At 42.4% G+C, this 12,795-nt stretch overlaps 1 protein-coding gene across 5 annotated transcripts in view; it reads left to right on the top strand.

Annotated features, from left to right (window-relative positions):
- The window catches only part of Ncoa2 (nuclear receptor coactivator 2), a 273,451-nt gene extending 268,615 nt beyond the window's left edge, over positions 1 to 4,836 (top strand). For all 5 annotated transcript variants that reach the window (XM_048358685.1, XM_048358684.1, XM_048358683.1 and 2 more), the window contains one exon: positions 1,087 to 4,836. In XM_048358685.1, the coding sequence (XP_048214642.1) occupies positions 1,087 to 1,098 (12 nt within the window). In that variant the 3' untranslated portion in view covers positions 1,099 to 4,836. The remainder of the gene's footprint in view (positions 1 to 1,086) is intronic.
- The last annotated feature ends 7,959 nt before the right edge of the window (positions 4,837 to 12,795 follow it).

Genomic DNA, 12,795 nt, shown 5'->3' with positions numbered 1-12,795 from the left:
GGTTACATGGCTTTTTGGTTGTTTTGGTTTAGAGACAGAGCCTCCCTCAGCTCAGATCCTCTTGCCTCAGCCTTGAGAGCTGAGATTGTAATAAGCACCACCATGCCTGGCTCAAGAGGGGGCATTTTATAGGCAATAAATCTGTATATGTTTGGGGATAGATTAGGAAATAGCAGCTCTCCTGGGTTATATGCTGCAAAAAAAAAAAAAAGGGCATTTAGCAACTGTGTTCATCAATCATATTTGTGCAAAAAAATGAAATTTGATAAGGCTATGCTTGGTATGATAGCATGACTCAATACAACAGACTGGTAGTCCTTTTGCAGATTGTGTCCTGCAAGAGATTGCACAGGATCTGTTGTGCTGTCCTCATCCCTCTGTGAGAACAGCACCTCTGCTTCCCTATGTCAGTCATGTAAACTCAGACGAGGCCTTTCTGACTAGCATTGTGGGGCACACCTGGAAGTCAACTAGCTGGCCCCACCTGTTCTCAGTCTTGGGGCCACGTGTGGCTAAGATGGCGGCGCCTCACAACAACGCGCAGCTGCTACAAGTGTCTTTGGTTATAACCCGGAGGCGGTTCTGTGGGCTGTGACGCCCTGGCTCTTCCGCCCTTGATGGACAGCTCATGCCGCCCCTTCCTGCCAATCTTAGACCTGATTGGCTCCTGTGCCTTATATTAGTGGCATGTACTTCCCCGATAAACGAGATCTTGCACCGACTTGACTCCCAGGCCGTCTGATTGTCCTCAGGTGAGGGAGGGCTGGGTGCGGGCGGCCTCCTGACCCTTTCCTTGCTTGGCTCGTCCGGTCGGGGCGTGCCTTCCCCATCTCTCCCGCGGGCCGGGGGAGCGCGGGGGTCTAAAGACCCCTACAAGCATTATTTAGAACAATCGGGTCCTCAGATGTTTCTGTGCTGAGCTTTGTGATGCTTTCATCAGAAACTCAGATATTAGAATTAGAGGCATGCCTCAAGTGGTAGAGCTCCAGCCACACAAATGTGAGACCCCGAGTTCATATCCTAATACCAAAAAACAAACAAACAAAAACCCACTGTTTACAACTTTCTATGTATGTTTTCCTACAGAAATACTGCTGACCCTGAAGGTAGCTGGTTGATTCTTTCTTCAGCTGACCAGGCTCACTTGCTCAAAACACTTACCAGTCTGGAGAGCTGTGTCTCTTTGTTTTGACCCACCTGGCCTGTGGCCAGTTCTCCCAGAGCTTGATCAGCGGACAGCTGGGCCTCAGCCCCAGCATGGAGCATACTCTGGCTGCCACCATTGGAGAAGCCGCCTCTTCTCCTGACAGCCCGAAGTCGCGTCCAGACCGTCGCTCAGTCTGTTCACTGCATTCACCTTAGTGCAACTTAGATCTCTCCTGCAAAGTAAATGTTGACAAGCAAACTTCATCCTCATGTCAGATTGAATGTATTTATTGTATGTATTTAAGGAGAACCATGCTCTTGTTCTGTTCCTGTTCAGTTCCAGACACTGGTTTCTTGCTTTGTTTTCCCTGGCTAATCAAATTAGTCTAGTTCAGAATATTACAGTTTCATCTGGGGAAAAGAAAAGAATTCTTGCAAATAAAGTGAAAGGTCTCTGATTCTTAAGCCTGCATTTGGGAAGGCAGCAGAACAGACACATGGACAGCACTGGAGGTACAGAGTGCTCAATAAGAGAAAAACCAAGAGTCACAGTTGCACCTTTGCAGAAAGCTCTAAAGACCACATCACAGTTTCCACTTGCTGAACAGATGAAAAGGAGCCTACAAGAGGCTGCTGATATTAACAAGTATCTGTTCCATTGTTCTCATTGTTCAAAGCAAACTAGAGTTCCCTTTGCAATGATCTGACAGCTTTCCCTTTCCCTCATCCTGACCCTTCCCCTCTGCCTTCCCCGGCCCCCTACTTTCCATTTTTCAACATCATCTAAGCTACAGAAGCCAGGTAAGCCCTTCCGTAAATGTTTTGCTAGCTACTCATAAGTTGCTAACTATTGAATTTCAGAAAAAGCATTTACTGGCAAGGAGAGCAGCGAAATTAAGCCTTGGTTCCAATCAAGCTAAGGACACCTGCTTTGGAAGCATGATTATTCTGTTCCCAGCAGCTCTGGCCTCCAGAATGGGAGAAATTTCTTGTTTTTTGAAATTGACAGCAGATATCACAACAGATTCCACCTCTGGCATGTGTTTTTTATTTTGTTTTTTAGCAGTGCCGACTAAGCCGAAGTTTTGTAAGGTACACAAAATCCAATTTATATGTAAACAAGCAATAATTTAAGTTCTGAACTTAAGTGTTTTAATTGTATAATTTTTGTGAGGTATACATATTGTGGAATTGACTCAAAAATGAGGTACTTCAGTATTAAATTAGATACCTTCATAGCGATGTCTCCTAAAGGTGTTTTGTAAAGGATATCAATGCCTTGATTAGACCTAATTTGTAGATTTAAGACTTTTTATTTTCTAAACCTTGTGATTCTGCTCATAAATCATTTATCTAATCTATATGATATGCAGCCGCTGTAGGAACAAAATCTTGATTTTTGTATGTTTATATTCTTTCTTAATGAACCTTAGAAAGACTCCATGTGACTAAGCAGGCCACTTTTATGGTTGTTTTCTTGCCACTCTGCGGGGGATAGTCTTTTCTTACAGAGCTCAGTTTCAGACAACCACAATACTAAGAAACTGGTGACCTTTTTGAGCTATTGTCTCCGTAACCCTAGTAGACATACTTTCTTACCTAAATTTCACAATGATATCTTTTTGATGTCTAAAAAGCAGAGCATTTTATAATATCACATTAGCCAGGCTTTTTAGGAACAGACAGGTTTTTTTTTTTCCTTGAAATTTGTTTATTTGTGGCAGGGTAAAAAATATGTTCAAACTACCCCACTTATTTGTATTTATATCTCTATCTTCAAATTATGGGACTATGGGAAGAGATACAGCCCAAAGAGAAATGGTAAGTAGACAGTCAGAAAGTGTTGCTCCATATTTTAAAAAAATTCTAAAACTTTGCATTTCGATACTTTTTTCACCTTGAGAGGGACCTTGGAACTGGGAGGTGGCCTAAGAACAGCCCCGGCTCACTTGTCCCTTAAAAGGCTCTACTTTCCTTCACCGAACTGTTGGGTTGCCCAGCTGAGACGGCAAGACAAGCAGGTGTGGGCCCAAACTCCAGGCCTCCTCCAAGCCATGAGGCTCGCCTGGCCCACCAGGAACCGTGATCAGCTTATGTGTTGTTAGAAATATATGTGAGTTAGGGTGACTTTTAACTTCACTCAGCACAAAAGAGAAAATGGAATTTAAACCACTTACGTTGGATTTTGAGTCTTAAGCTCCTTTTCTCTGTAATTCACCCCAAAATATCCATATACCCCTCATTATTTATCCAGTGACCCTGTGTTGTAATGTCCACCCCCTATCAGACAAACCTGACATACAGTTTAGAACAATTCATGATCATATGTCTTGAAAGGGAAAGAGAATATAAATTCTCTATGGTTCAGATCAAGTAATGGATTTTTCGTTTTACATCTAATTAGGAAAAAAAAATCAGTGAAGTAATCCTCTGATCATATTGATCACTGTAGAAGCAAAAGCCAAATCAATTCCCTTGGTTATCAGTATTTCTCATGCTATACACAAGAAATTTGTTAGACTTGGTTTTTGTTTAATAGAAGAAATAATCAGTGTTTTACTTAATATTACTAAATGTGAAAACATAATGTGAAAGCATATACACATTAACTAGTTTATAAAATCCATTTAAGTGTTCATGTAGTGTAGTAAGGTTAAACAGTGAAGTGGGCGGTTTTACTACAATGAATTTGGCTGACTGGAAGATAAAAAGCCCCCTCCACCCACACACACGTGTATCTCTTATGGCCTGTACTAATTGAAAGCAATGTTTTTGCAGTTTATATAATGCAATTTTTAATCTCTGTTTAAAAATGGAGTTCATATAGGCTTAACACATGAACTGGGTGGCACAGATCCACTTGCAGAACCCAAAGATACACAATCAATTTTGAAATGCAACTTAAGCCATTAATTGTTGGTGTGAATTTAAAATTTTTCTAGTGTTTATATGGTAGTATACTGCCTAAGAGCAAAGCATTCTCTGCACAAAAGAAAATTACTGTAGTGGCTTCAATTTTAATTAGAATTTTCTCCCTGGTGTTTCTTTATAGACTAAAACAAAATCTTTTAAGTTTCTTACTACAGGTAAAAGCTATGTGCAAGAACCTCAAAATGCTAAAATCTAGCATAATGCCTTAGATCTGTTTTTCAGTCTTGTATATTCCTACATAGCTGTCCGATGTATTATATTTGTATAGTGAATTGTGTACAATTTTTGAATACGTGCATCATCACTTACCCTTCATGTTCCTGAGTAGTGATGATGGTACATTTCTGCAAACATTTAACTGTCTTTTTTTTCCTTTGTCATTTGTGGGTTTTATTTGTACAGTTCCTCATGAAGTTGCATCTGAGATGTGTGTATATGAAAAGATTATACAAGGGTAAAATTAAGCAATATATTAACTATGGTTCTTCAGGAGAAAGCGTACAGTGTTCAGGTTGTGATTTATTTTCAAAACGGAGTTAACTCTGAACATCACCTTGTTCACCTGCATTGATGTTTGTATTTCTAGTGTGAGCAGTTTATGCAAAGGTAGATATATTCAGAGAAATTTTAAATACATTTATGCAAGTTAATATTGCTTTGCTGATGCTTTTGCTCATTTGATGTTAAATAATGCTATTGTAAATAAAGATTTCTGTTGTTATTGCATCATTTAATAAATTTTAATGCCTTCGGGTTTTACATGGCTTTAGAGATTTTAATGTAGTTATATTGTATCTTCTTTCATAATTGCATTTAAATAAAAAATACTTTACCTGTCCTTTAGGAAGTTTTTACCCCAATAGGGGGCAGTTGACATGTTCACAGCACTTTAACATTTCATTTTCTCAGGAACCTATTTTACAGATTATTGATTTGAAACCAAGAAGAATGACTACTCATGGGTCAAATTTGTCCCTAGGTGAAATACTAACAATATTCCTATTTTCAACATTCTGTTCTTCTTCCCCAAATCTGTGAAAACATGAACATTGACTAACTTCTTAGGGCATAAAAGGTTAGTAGATTGATCTGGTGAACATTGCAAATATAATTCCTAAAATCAGGTCATAAACTCTGAAATTTAGAAAAGGCAACCTGCAGTTATGCTTTTGTCCTTTTTTCTCAGAAGTATGAGTGTTTTGTGCTGTTACAGGTGGCAGCCTCAAGAGGACAGACCTGCACAAGCTCTGCTGTGGTGCAGCAAGAAGTAGCAATTGCACATATTTCTGGAGTTGCATTTTCCAATGACACCAAAACCAGATTAGAAAAAGCTACCAGTGCCAACAGATTAAAAGAAGTATCAAATAGCGCTGGAAGCATGGCTTTCTGCCTCTAGCAAGTGTGAGACCCTGAAAAAACATTTCTTTAAGCCCACAGTGAAATTAAGTACTAACACTAGAAATGGAAAAGAGAAAATGCCCAGACCTGAAAGAACCAGTTGACTAGCTCTTGGAATGGTGGAAATTGTCCAGTCAGATGGCTAGAATATTCAAAATCAATACTGTCTACCACACTGATAAATAATGTTTTTAATTTATTTAGCTGACCCATAAAATTGTAAATATTTATGGAGTGCCATGTGAGATGTCTACATGTATAATTGTATGTATTTATGGAGTACTATGTAATGCGCAATACATTATACACTGTAATTTTTTCTTTTCTTATTTTATTGTGTGATGTTTAAATCTGGGTTAAACATACCTCTTCAAATATTTGTTTATAGAAAAAATTCAAAATTATTTCTTCTAGCTTTCTTGGTTTGTTTTGTTTTTTGGTTTGTTTTATTTTGTTTTGTTGGGGGTTTTTTGCCAGTCTAGGGACTGAACTCAAGCGCTCTACCACTTGAGCCACAGCTCCCCTTTCATCTTTTGGTGGTTAATTGGAGATAAGAATCTCATGGACTTTCCCGCCCAACTAGCTTCAAACTGTGATCCTCAAATCTCAGCCTCCTAGGTAGCTAAGATTATACACATGAGCCACTGGCTCCCATCTTTTTGAAACAGAGAGTGCACTATCCTTTTCTTGTACTATATCATGACCTATACTTGAAGTCACACACCCGAACTTACTTCTCTGTCAGTACCCAGTGACATCTCCCCATCCCTTGCCCCTAGTAACTAGTTTATAAATGTATTCCTATACCCTTAAGAAAATAGCTGAAGCCATGCCACGAACCCACAAAGACCCAGGCCTCAGAATCATTACAATTCCATCAGCATCCAAAAGAAAGTGTGACTGGAAAGTACACATAAGTGAGAAAGAGATATAGAAATTGTAACAAGACAATGTATTGGTTAAAGGATAACCACATTAGAGCAGAGTTCAAGATAGACTGCAGCATAAATATAAGTATACTATAGAATCAAGACTCATTCCTAATCCATATGAATCATTGTAAAAGAAAGGTGCTAACATAGTCTGTTAGTATTTGGGTCGGAAATGCCAAATCACTGGGTATCCTACTATGGTAGCATACCAAATAGATCAGCCAGGCTAAACAATAGGAATTAGGACACGTTTATATAGCTAGAAATGTAAAGGTCCTTTGTAGTCAAGGTTGCCTTCAAATCTGCAGTCCTGCTTTAGATTCCTGAGTGCTGGGATAACAGGCATGAATTTTCATGCCCAATAAGGGAAAGCATTCTTTAAAATGCCCAAAGGCTTGAGGGCAGGTTCAAGTGGTAGATAACGTTCTAAGTTCAGGCTCTATTATCACCAAAGTTATTAGAATACATAAAAAATATTCTACAAAAAAGTGTTCAGCAAAATAAAATGAACATAATAAAAACAAATGGTGAAAGTCAAAGATGGCTGATAAATACTAGAAATTTCGTGCCAGGCGCCAGTGGCTCACACCTGTAATGCCAGCTCCTCAGGAGGCTGAGATGTGAGGTCACCATTCAGAGCCAGCCTGAGCAGGAAAGTCTATGAGACTCTTATTACCAGTTAGCCACCAGAAAACCAGAAGTTGCGCTGTGGCTTAAAGTGGTAGTACTAATCTTAAGTGAAAATGCTCAGGACAGTGCCCAGGCTGAGTTCAAGCCTCACAACCAACAGAAAGTTTAGCATCACAAGGTGTCAGGATGCAAACAAAATGTGAGACATTTTTATCCATCTATTTGGCAAAATTAAGAGTTTAAGCTGGGCACCTGTGGCTCACACATAATCCTAGCTACACAGGGAGAGTAAGAGCTAAAGGTCACAGTTTAAACCCATCCTGGCCAGGGAAGTTCATGAGACTTACCTTTCTGCACCAAAACTCTGGAAGTAGAGCAGGGGCTCAAGTGGTCGAATACCAATCTTGAGCAAAAAAAGCTCAGGGACAGTGCCAGTTCCCTGAGTTCAAGCCCCATGACCAATACGAAGAAAAAAAAAATTTTGTTGTCACAAAGATAACCATAGGCACGGTGAGAATAGGAATGCTTTGGTATTTGGTACACAGTAGGTATTGGGGCAAACTTGGTAGACTCTACCTGGCATCCAGTCAATCTCCCCTTCGTATAATCCTACGTAAGTGCATTTGATTTTTTTTTTTTTTGTTCCCTAGTTGCACTTGGCCTTGGCTCTTCCTAGTATATATAACTTGTTTTTTTCTAACTTCTTGAAACTGTTGAGGTATTTCATTTCCAACCCTATTCTCTTCTAATTTATTAACCTCAAGACTATGAATTTTCTACTTGCTGCTTTAAACAGTATCCCATACGTTCTATCTGCTTATCCCATGAATTACAATCTCCCATTCTAAGAGCTGGAGGTTGGAGGGCAGTGGTAGAGCTTGCCTAAAATGCACAAGTGCCAGGTTCGATTCCCAGCACTTCCAACACACACACACACACACACACACACACACAATTACAACTTGTGGTTCTTAGTTTTGTCACGTTTTGCTTCTAGGTATCCATTAGAAGCTGCACATCTGTTCAGAATGGCTCATCATAGTCATAATGGATAATCCCCATTTTCTTTGTCTCATGCATGGAAGGTTACTAAACCTAGGTAAATTCTGTATGTTATATCTATCTCTTAACTTTCAACATAGTAAGCAGCAGAAAAGTGATTATTGATTTTCATCTGGTTTTTCTCAGATTTAAGAAGTCTCTCCATTCAATTATATTGCTTTGTTCTTGTATTTTGAAACATTATTAGACACATAGACACGCATGATAGTTATGTGTGTTCATAAGCTGACCCTTCAGTCATTCTGGCTTTTTGTAAATTAATTTGAGTCAGACTTGTCTGCCTGGGCTGGTTTCAAACCTCAGTCCTCAGATCTCAGCCTCCTGAGTAGTTAGAATTACAGGTTTGAGCTACCAGTGCCCAGTAACAAAGGCCTTTTTAGGAAGCCATAAACACACAAAGACAAGGACCATCCAGGCATAACAGCAAAACCTGAACCTGGAGGACAGGTCAAAAGGGTGGTAGCTGGTTTTGTAAGCCTGAGGAAATAGTGCCATGGCAATGGGGAGAGGCACAGAAGCAAGCTCGGCAGGAGAGACCGGTCCAGGCCCATATGTGGCACATCTGCTCTTAGGCCCAGAAAACAAGTTCCCTTGCTTGAGCAGAGGAAATGAAGGCCTCTTCTCTACAAAGGTTTAATAGGGGCAGGGGTGGAAACGGGCCTCATCTGAAATGGCAGCTACAGTCAGAATGGGGGTCCCCCTTCACCCATCAACTCTCTCCAGTCTGAATGTTTCCACAAATGAGAGCATCCCAGAGAACTCACAGCCAATAGGTAGTGTCTATGGCTCCCAGTAGCAATGCCCAGATCACCTTACAGTGAAGGCCACCACTCACAGCCCCTTCCCCACAAAGGACAAACTGCTGTCTCCTGAATCTCCTCCGACAGCACTGATGCAGCCCCTTAGGCTCAAGAGAGCGCATCCTCCATTCTCAGGACCACCATTCAAGGCCTTCCACACAGAGGAAGGTGATTCCAGTCTCTCCAGCAGATGGCACAAGAGGGTCCTCATCTACAGAGGAGGAAAGGCTTGGGCAACAGGCCCAGGCCACTGCAGAGGGTCCTGCAATCTAATTTTCAGAGCCTGTGGAAGAAGCAGTCAGCAGTTGGAAAGGGAGCAAAGTGAATCCTAATGGAAGGATCAGATCACAGACTCTTAATGTCATCTACAGCAGAGAATGAATAGTTGGCTCTTGTTAGTGGTGGGGGGAGGGGAGGGCGGTCAATTTACTCTGTCCCTTCTATAAATGACACCGTGCTCACTTTGTCGGGGTTTTTAGCCCCCCACGCTCCCCCGACCTGCAGGAGAGATGGGGAAGGCACATCCCGACCAGACGAGCCAAGAAAGGAAAGTCGACAGACCGCCCGCACCCAGCCCTCCCTCACTAGAAGACAATCAGACGCGTCTGGGAGTCAAGTCGGGGCAAGATCTCGTTTATTGAGGAAGTACTGCAACTAATATAAGGCACAGGAGCCAATCAGGTCTAAGATCGGCAGGAAGGGGAGGGTTGTGCACCTATCTAGGGACTGTAAGGGGAGGCATGAGCTGTCAGTCAAGGGGAGGAAGGGCTGGAGACCAACCCTAGAGGCGGCCTGATTTTTCACACCCCACAGAACCACCTCCAGGTTCACTGCCAGGCACCATCTTAGCCACACGTGGCTCCAGGGCTAGAAAACAGGTGGGGCCAGCTAGTTCCAGGCGTGTCCCACATCTCCCCTTTTTGTTTTATTAGCAGGTGGCTGCCTTACTCAAGAGTGTGCCTGTCTTAGATTGTCCCCCTCTGAGGATCTTACCCGTCATTGACTACCACTCTAGCTCTTCAGGCAGTCCTACCTGCAGAGCCTGCCAGCCCAGTACTTGGGGGGAGGGATTGACACTGGAGAGGAAGCCCTGTCATTTTCACCTCACACCTGTCCTGGCAGGGGCTGTGGCCAGCCTTATAGGGTTCCCAGTCAGCCTCTTGTAAGGCAGCATATTGCTGTCGGACCACCATTAACTGAACAGCTCTGGCTCCTTAAGTGGAAAGGGTAGGGGTGGATACCCCTGAACGAGGAGGTAGGGCTGGGCAACTGGAAAGAAGGGAGGAAGGCAGAACGATCCCTCTTTTAGGCACAGCCAACAACCGTCTGCTAAGGTAGGACTGGTTTTGTTGAGCAAGTCTGGCTGCCTCCATTGTTGCCCACATTGCTGATACACGCAAGCAATTTTCCCATATTTCCAGGAAGGATCAGAAAAAAATCCACCACGGTCCTTTCATTCCTAGAGAGAAACTAACAAGGAATCATACCTCAACAGGGGGTGCTCTTGAGTAGTTATTCTGGTGAACAATCGGGAAAACACATCCAAAGCCCCTTCCCATGCTAATAAGCAGGTCAGGACCTTGCCATAATCCAGTGAGAGGGTCCTTCCATCGGACTTCCACCTTTAAATAAGGTGTCTGATTTGACCAATGCCTCTGAAAAGCCGTCAGAGGTTGGTCTTTGGAAAAATTTAAAATATTTAATGTAAGCATGGCGGTCCTTAACTGGTCATGGGGGCTGCTTCCCCTTTGTTGTTTTATTAATTGGTCCTTTAGGGTCTTATTATGCCTCTAGATTATAGCTTGACCCCTTGGATTGTACGGTATTCCAGTGGTGTGTTTAATATTCCATATTTGAAAAAATGTTTATAATGACTTGCTTATAAAGCAAGGCCCATTGTCTGTCTTTGTAGGGGTAGCCCCAGGATGGCAAAACATTGTAGGAAATGGCATTCAGTGTGTCTGGCCCTTTCACCTGAATGAGCAGTTGCCCAACGAGCATGTGAGTAGGTGTCTATGGACATGAATATCCAAAGGGAGCATAGTGGGTTACATCAGTTTGCCAGATTTAAGGCCTCTGGGGTTAACCCCAGGAGATTTTTTTAAGTCCTTTATAGGAACCAAGGGGAATCTTTGAGGTAACCCTCTCCAATTTAAATGCGTAAGCTCGTGAAGTCCTTGAGCCATTTGGAGGTTTTGATCCGTAGCTATAATAGTTTCATTAGTAGACAGTTGATCAGCCATATGCTTTCCTCGTGTAAAAATTTCAGGCAACTCCTGGTGTCCTCTGACATGCTGTGAAAAGATGGGGTCAGCCGGTTCCTTTAGTAAAGACCAGACTTGGATCATTAAGGGAATAATTGGAGTTTTATCTAGTTTAATATATGATGACACTAGAGTTAGTAACAAATTGACTACATACAAACTATCAGAAAACAGCTTCATCGCTTTTTGAACATGGGTTAGTGCCAGGGCAAGTGCATATAGCTCCTTAAACTGTGTAGACCCTGTAACTGGCTCAAAGTAGCAGGTGCCTTCTTCTCTATTGGCAGGGGAAGAGGCGGAGTATATCACCATGGCAGATCCCACTTTTTCCCCGTCAGTAAAAACATGTACAGCCTTAATAAGGGGTTTAGTAGAGAAAAGTACAGGGGGGAGTCCATTGTAACCTCAAAAATGAGGTTACCCACCTTGAAGTTCCATAATGACAGTCCAGCTTCCCCATGAAACCCTCCAAGGCATTGGACACCCGATTATGGTTTCTTTTGACCCACTCAAAATCTGACAGCTGGTAGGGAATTACTAGCACATCAGGATCCTGCCCATAATGTCTCAGGGAAATATCCCTGCCCTTAATTACCAGGTCAGCTAGCTGGTCTAGCTGGGAGTAAACCCTGGGAACCCCTCCCACCGATGCATGCACCCATTGGAGAGGCTCACCCAACTGAGTAATGGCGGCTGAGGAAAGCTCTGAGCCAGGAAGGATCTAAAGACCAAGGGGGCATTGGGGCCTATAGTGAGCCAATTGTGCTGTATTCAAGGCCGTCTGAATTTTTTGAAATATTACTTGATGTGATGGAGTTATTGTAATAATATCAGTGGGGGCTTTATCCCTTAAAAAGTCAAAAAGCGGAAGCAGATCTTCTGTAGGCAGGTGAAGCCAAGGCTGTAATCAGTTAATCTCACCTAACAGCCTTTGTAACTCCACCAAAGTATAGGACGACTGGAAGGATAATTGAGACTTAACGGGGCAAACAGAGTCTAGCCTAAGTTCAGCCCCCAGAATCTTAAAGGGAGGTAAAGTCTGAACCTTGTCATTGGATGTGTGCAATCCTCCCCTTTGTAGGAGTGTCTGTAGCCTCCTATAGGCGGTGCCCAACACTTGGGCATCCGCCGCCCCAATAATGATGTCATCCATATAGACATAAAATAATACCTGATTGGCTCTGAAGGGGTTACAGGACTTGTGACACATAATGCTGACAGAAGGCTGGACTGTTAGCCATGCCCTGAGGTAGTACCGCCCTCTCATATCTTTGGTCTGGCCCCTGGTAGTTAACCCAGGGGATGGCGAAGGCAAACTTCTCACAGTCCTGCTGGTCAAGAGGAATGGAAAAGAAACAATCCTTGATGTCTATTACAATAAGAATCAGGTCCCAAGGAATGGAGGGGATCCACGGCAGCCCTCGCAAAGGGGTGCCTGTGGAAATCATCCGCTCATTAATTTTTCTTAGGTCCTGTAACATTCTCCGTTTACCTGTAGCCTTTTGTATAACAAATACAGGACTGTTCCAAGGACTCAACGAGGGTCTGATATGTCCTAGGGTCAATTGTTCTGATATTATTTCTTTTAATTTTTGTAGTTTCTCTAGGGGGAGTGGCCACTCTGTTCCACCC

The sequence above is a fragment of the Perognathus longimembris genome, chromosome 12 (genome assembly GCF_023159225.1).
Source record: "Perognathus longimembris pacificus isolate PPM17 chromosome 12, ASM2315922v1, whole genome shotgun sequence".
Classification (NCBI taxonomy): domain Eukaryota; kingdom Metazoa; phylum Chordata; class Mammalia; order Rodentia; family Heteromyidae; genus Perognathus; species Perognathus longimembris.
Note: the sequence above shows the minus strand (reverse complement) of the source record. Positions and strands in the feature narration are given on the sequence as shown.